The following is a 6,969-nucleotide window of genomic DNA, read 5'->3' as shown; positions in this document are numbered from 1 at the left end:
TGAGCAAGCTAACACGTTTCGCGCGATGAAAGCAAGTGCTTGAATGCGTACAAAAATTGTTTGAGCATCTGAAATCACCATAAATGTAATGGCCGTGATAATAAAAAAAAGTATTAATATGGGATTATTTTTATCAGCTTTTCTGGAGGTCTATCGCTAAAAGATCCGCATCAACCATCAAAACGATATACTCCGTAGTATCCACACGAAATAAGATGTGGCTTGTAACTCAATACGAAATACAAATTAAACAGAATGATGGCCGTGAAACGCACTCCTACGGGCAACCAAGGCTGGGGGGGGAATCGCTCCAAGCAACCCATCTTTAGCCAATAGTTAAGTAATACTGTTTTTTTTCGGACCAAAATTATGGGAGGCGAAAGCTCATTCTACGAGAGCTCCATTATTAAACGAAAGATAAAAAAGAGTCCAACGTAATTTCGATTATTTCCGCAGGATGTCGCTCGTATGAGAGACCATCATTGTGCTCGAGGTGGACGGAGTCGCAAGCGACTTCGTCTTCCGATATGAAATGATTACAACCTTTTGATGAAGTTAGGTATGTAAAAGGTGCTTTGGTTTAAATATTCAGACCTCCGTTCAGATCGTTGTAACAACTCTGGATTAAAATCCAGAGAACATTTCCTACATGCACTGTATCGCTACGAACCCTGTCACACAATTAGATTCTGATAGCTTGTGTGAATGTGCGAGCCGGAGCTCGGCGTCGACTAGGGTGCGTCGATGTCGATATGAATGGAGATGAAGCTAGCCAACATATTGGGAGATCAATCGCTACCACAATAAAAAACGACTGTTAACTAACTGGGGCTAAATAAAGGTAGTAGCAGTAAGCGGTCTCGAGTGTATTTCGGAAAGTAGCTCAGAGCTATACATACATACATACATACATACATACATACATACATACATACATACAGTAAAGAAAGTTTATTCGTTTTTGAACAATTGAAAACATTCGCTCAAGAATCCGTCGATGTTGATAGACTAAGCCATGGCCCTTAAGAGCCCTTGCACGGGCTAGAAGCAAAGGTTGCACTCATTTTGAGCTTGTTGTGACCCACTAAATTACTGCCTTCACACAGCAGATCCCGTTATCGATCCCGTGGCGTGATTTACGGCAACGCTTGTACAAATTGTCTCCAGGGCGTTGAACAGAGTCACAGCCGAGTTTGGGACAACGCACAGTTCTGGCACTAGGCTACCGGAAACTGCATTTTGTGTTGCTACTATTGAGCTCAACGCTACATCCACCACAACACTTCCCGATTTACCGACTAGGGCGAGCGACTCTTCAGGACTCGAGCTAGCGGACCAAGACACAAAGCATCGGGGGGGGGGTACCAGGAAGGCCGTGAAACCCCCCGACAAACGATCTTTATATGTGCTGAAGAGGTGCTTCCAGCGAGAAGGAATGGATGGAAAGATTGAAGGGCAGCATGACCATGAAGGACTAGTGGCGTCACTGGCCCAGGGTTCGGAGGAAGGGGCAGGGGCACGCAAGAAGGAGTCATCTGATAAGCAAGGCGGCTGGTTGACTGCGGGTGCCAAGCAGTCAGATGTGAGAGGCGGAACCACCCAAGAGAATGGACGGGGGGGGGAAACGCTGTACAGCAGCAGCCCAAAAGGTCCTCGTCATGGCGAGACCCAGGCCAAACAAAAAGCAGCGGAGGTGCACCGGGAATCAGAAAAACCATCAGAGAACAAATGAGCAGGGAAGATGGAAAGGCTTTTTTCAACCAGCTTAAGTTGTACTTGATGCAAAATTCACCATCGGCGTATACACTGCAAACCGTGACAAGGTGGGCAGCCCTAGCAAAGAAACGACGATTCCGGCGACACAAGGCGACAGTTTTGAAAACGACGACTGATGAACTCCCAGCGGATAGACAACTCAGGGCAAGATGGCAGGACGCGCCAACGGTCTGGCAGAAGGAGGAATACGAGAATCGGACAAGCTACTGGGATGTTGGGAACACTGAACATTGCCAAGGGCACTGTCAACTACTAGAAAAGTGGATAATTATCGGAAAGTTAGGACAATCTGAGGTGGAAACCAGACTTTAGTTCTGTAATATTCAAGGAGAGCAAGAGGGTAAACAAGCATGCATCAGTGGAACAGAACAGGTCATATCGTACTTGGGAGCCGTCACCTAAGGGAAGCACACAGCAACGGAAGAACAAAACATACAGGATGCGGAAGAAGAAGACCAGGCTCTAGTGATGATCATGAACCATGCACTAGAGATCCCAAGACCACCTACCTTCCTTGTGCAAACAATGGACGCAGAGGAACTGGCAGTCTCTACCGATCTATTCCCCGCCATGGAATATCCGTTGTATAAATGCTTGGCCCCTGGTCAGAAATTTGAGAAAGATATGCCACGAGAGATGATGCTACGCTTCATCAAAGCAGGAGAGAAAGCAGCACCGAAACAAAAACAAGAAGTCCAGGAGCTTATGCGAACGATGTCCAGAATTATGATGGGCGTGGACAAAAGAAAATCATTGTCACTTTTAAAGAGAAACAGGCGGCATCAAAATGGATTGGATGGAACATGCCGTTTGGATCAAAATTACTGCCTATAACCGATTACAAAGGTCAGCGTGAGCGAGTAAGAAAGACACATGAAGTAATTTCGATGGACTTTTACGAGTTCACGATGGCGGTAAGACGTGGGGCGGTCTCCATCAGAGACATGCACCGGTTTCTAACACAAGGGATGGGGCTGAATGTACAGAAGCCGAAGCACCCGGACGACAGCACAGGAGGCACCAACGACAAGAAATGGGTGGTCACGGTCAAGAGGCCAAGCTGTCCGGAGAACATCAGCAATGTAGCTTTAGTCTTAATCGGAGCAGAGGAGTTGACGCTGCATCATCACTGGATTAACGTCAACTGGCCTTGCCGCACGTGTTATTCACCGGAGCACCCAACGAAATACTGTAAGGGAGGGGTGGTTTGTGATACCTCTTGCCTTCGGCTCACAGGAAAGGTGCCTACAAGACAATCTATGGGAGCTTTAGCACTAGGCGAATGTGATATGCCCACCATCATCGCCCAGCTTCTGGCGCTATTACAGAAAAAACAAAATCAAAGTAAAAACCGGCGACGCGCCAGTGCCCAGCCCCGAGCACAACGGTAGAGTCAAATTGCAGACCAAGAAGCGGGTAACAGCAACTGAGAAACCGTCTTTGCATTGCGAATGGGAGGAGCACCGACAACCGCCGAACCAGGCTCCCATTCAGTCGAAGCAGCATAACACCAACGACGGGCGGGACGACGGAGAAGAGAAGCTAAACGTGGATGTCAACGCGTCATACACCAGCAAAGAAGATCGCGACCCAGGAACAACGGCAGGAGATGGAATGAAGATTGACGCAGGTATCAATGATCCAGAACAAGCCACCGTACAAACACAGGAGAAAACAGAGGACGTACTAGCGAAAGAGGACGAGTGTGAATTTCAAGCGGCAGATCAGGCGGAATCAAGCAACACGGACGAGGATGGCAATGACACGTTAGGAGAGGAACAGCAGGAGGAGCGTGGTAGATCTCCAACAAAACGAACTATGGCACGAGGACAGCTGGGACGGAATGTTGGTAAGCTGGAGGGTGACTGGAAGGTGCCCAAGGAGCCACAAAAAGCCGCAACTACGTCGCCTAAGAAAAGAGCGCCGGAAGCCTAGGAAAATGACCTCAGCCCGCTAAAATGAAGAAGGAAGACGGCATCGACACGAGCAGATAAGCAATCCCGGAAAGCTCGCTCATCGTCGCCGACCAAACACAAAAGACGATCCCATCGGAGGGCAGATTCAGCGGACACGCAGAGATATATGCACCAATTTTTTCTCAAGTGGCGGCGAGTGCGAATTTGTACGAGTAGCCGCCAATCGACTTCAGCGAATCTCTGGAAACCTGGTTGGGGATATTAGGAGGAACACTAATTGATGTTGCTGCCAACGGACACTGTGGCTGGCTGACTTGCTACGCTTCACTCTATAATGTCCAGGCGGGACTTCTTCAGCCATCGCCAGAGGTAATCGCAGCAGCCAATGTGCTAAAGAAAGACAAACCAAATGGAATACTGGCAGCTCTGAAAGATGAAGTGACATTACACCCAGAAGAGCTCAACGTAGAACTGGAGGCTAGTGGTATTCGATTGTTAGGAAATGCTGAGCAGAGAAGGCGTTTTTGCGCCTTACGGAATCATTACGCAGCGCAACGAAAAAAAACGGTGAACTCAGTCATGCCAACGCACTTCTGGGTCAGACCAGCGCATATCAAAGGGATGGCGATACATATACGTACTGGATGTGGGGTGGGAGGTGTGTGTGTGTGGGGGGGGGCTGACAACAGAGCAAGGATGCAGGCTTATGCGTACGAGAGCATAGAAGTACGAGGAGACGACGCTTTTGACTCAGGCAGAGTGTACACTATACAGACAAGACAAGCCGTGCAGTTAATGCAGGGCATCGTAAGCGCCGGCATTATCCCGCCTGTGATGGTGCTTAGATGGAGAGACACTGGAAATCTTTATCAAGCGATCGTGTACGACAAGGAAAGGTTTGACTGCTACAATACCCAGTTGAAAATAGTGGCCCCAGACGAAAAGACATCCTCTGTCAGCACGGATGGTCTACACTGGACTACATTCAATATGATTCAGAGAGGACGGCCACATCGGCAGTCAGAGAACTACGGGCAATCCACAGAGCCGCCAAACAGGAAGCTCACCAAGGGAATGAAAGTGTTGGTACAGCTCAGACAGCACAAAGTGGCAAGAAGGGGGACGCAAAAGACGCAGAGAAAACCGACATGCAACAAGTACAGGGAGCCAGTCACGGCTACGGAGTAGCAGTCGCTGTTGGAAAAGAAGGAGCGACAAAGATTGGTGGCACAGTGGGCGAGCAAGTAAAGGGGCCACAGACCAAAGCGGAAGCATTGGACCACTTTTCACTTACAGACAGTGGCGAAATCACACCAGGCGACACGATGGCGGAGTGCACATCACAAGTTGATAATGACGATCCCTCAGTATGGCGTTAAATCAACACGGTCTAGCATAACGATATGAAACGACAAGAGCTGCTGACCCAATTTTACGACGAAGTTACGGAGGAAGAACGGAAGGGAAACCCAAACAAGGATTTCAAACAATTATGACGGAAACTAAGGAATGCACAACGGACAGCAGCAAGAAGTAGACGGAGAGAAGCGGCAGAGCAACAGCACGAGAATGACTACACCATTGGGATGTCAACAATAAACTTACGTGGCATCACACTTGAAGCATCTAGGATCAAAACTGCACGGATTAAAGGAGATGCAGAGACAAAGAAAGAAATACGTCATTTTTCTGCAAGAAACGCACCTGAACAAGGAAGCGCATGAGGAGGCAGGTGCACAAGTAGTAGCAATGTGGGGATTCAATCATCAGCTGGCGGCAAACTACACATTCTGGTCGTCGGGAACGACACGAAAAGCGGGGGTGGCGATTGTGCTGAACCCTTACGAGCCAATAACAACCGTGGGGACTAGAATATTGGAGCGAGCATTTGGTAATGATCACTGGAATCATAGGAGGACGGGAATGCATCATAATCAACGTATATGCACCGTCGGAGCCTGGACAGAGAGTCACATTCTTTGGGACACTGTATAATCTTAAGTTGCCGCCAGGCGCAGTGGTACGGTGTGGCGGTGATTTCGACTGTGTGACGGACCGGCAGATCGATAGAATTGGAGGAGGAAAGTCCGAAGATGCGGGTGTCAAAGAGTTGATGGGTTTTATAAAGCAAAATGACCTAATGGAAACCGGTTCCTGCAATTTGCCGACGAAAGTAAGCAGGAATGACATAGTGGAATACGCAAGCTTACACCATACTCACAGACACAAGTCGGCATGAGGGGTAATTGGCACATCGAGACTGGACAGGTGGTACATCTCTGTCAACTCAAAGAAGCTAATCAGGGTGCAGATGACAGAAAAATTACCATGTGGGACCGATCCCATGGAGGTACTGGTAGAGCTGCATTCACCACTGGGAAAGAAACGTGTCAAGAAGAGGGCAATCATTTATCCTGCACCAGCTTACGTGCAGACGGCCACACGGAGCCTACTCAATACCCGATTACAAGCATTTCAGGAACAAATGAAGGACTTCGGCCCCAAGCAGCTAATAACCGAGTGGGACACACTCAAGGCAACAATCAAGAGAAACATGGTTCACCTGTAGACAGCACGACGGAGAATGAATAACGGATTCAGGCAAGAATCAGAAGGATTAACAAATCACCTTGTACAGTGTGGATGTGCACAACGAGCAAGCGACGAAACCAGGGCTGACCTGCTCGTCAAACTGAACCAAGTGTAAGAAGCGCGAAGATTTTTACGAAGAAGAATCATTGTGACCAAAGGTGTGTGGAGCTCAAAGGCATCCACACGGCATTTCTTTCGCCGCATTCGCACAAAATTCGGTAAAAATACAATCCCAACATTGGTGAGCAGAGTGCAGGGGTCACAGGTAGAGCGACATCATAAGCCAAACTTGCTAGCTGAAAGCTGGGAATCGATCTTCAACGGCAAGATCGCGGCGCCGAAACTCATACCAGCGTATGTGGACAGGTTAGCGAAGAAATGGGGGGGGGGAATTTGATCTCGCAGACATTGATAACGCGTTTACAGAAAAGAAGGTGGAGGCTGCAATTAAAAGATGCAAACGAGGCAAGGCATGCGGGCCAGATGAACTAGGTAATGAGTGGTGCAGGGACAACATGAGCGACCTCGCGCCGATACTAACAAAACTATTCAACACCTGCATGATGGAGGGCACAACACCGGCGTCCTTTGATGCCGCGCACATCTTCAGTATTAGAAAGGGGGGGGGTTACAAGCAACCCGCTGAACTACAGGCCCATTGCTTTGCTGAATACGGACTTTTGCA

The 6,969-nt window shown here is 48.6% G+C and overlaps 1 protein-coding gene across 1 annotated transcript; it reads left to right on the top strand.

Moving 5' to 3' along the window:
* Positions 1–2,244: 2,244 nt before the first annotated feature.
* On the top strand, positions 2,245–2,736 carry PITG_12421 (uncharacterized protein; the record flags this gene model as incomplete). Its single annotated transcript, XM_002900266.1, has 3 exons — positions 2,245–2,469; positions 2,553–2,654; positions 2,719–2,736. The coding sequence occupies 3 exons, from the start codon at positions 2,245–2,247 to the stop codon at positions 2,734–2,736; spliced, it is 345 nt and encodes a 114-aa protein (XP_002900312.1).
* Between the last annotated feature and the right edge of the window lie 4,233 nt (positions 2,737–6,969).

Source organism: Phytophthora infestans, genomic scaffold (genome assembly GCF_000142945.1).
Source record: "Phytophthora infestans T30-4 supercont1.26 genomic scaffold, whole genome shotgun sequence".
In the NCBI taxonomy this organism is placed as follows: Eukaryota; Oomycota; class Peronosporomycetes; order Peronosporales; family Peronosporaceae; genus Phytophthora; species Phytophthora infestans.
Note: the sequence above shows the minus strand (reverse complement) of the source record. Positions and strands in the feature narration are given on the sequence as shown.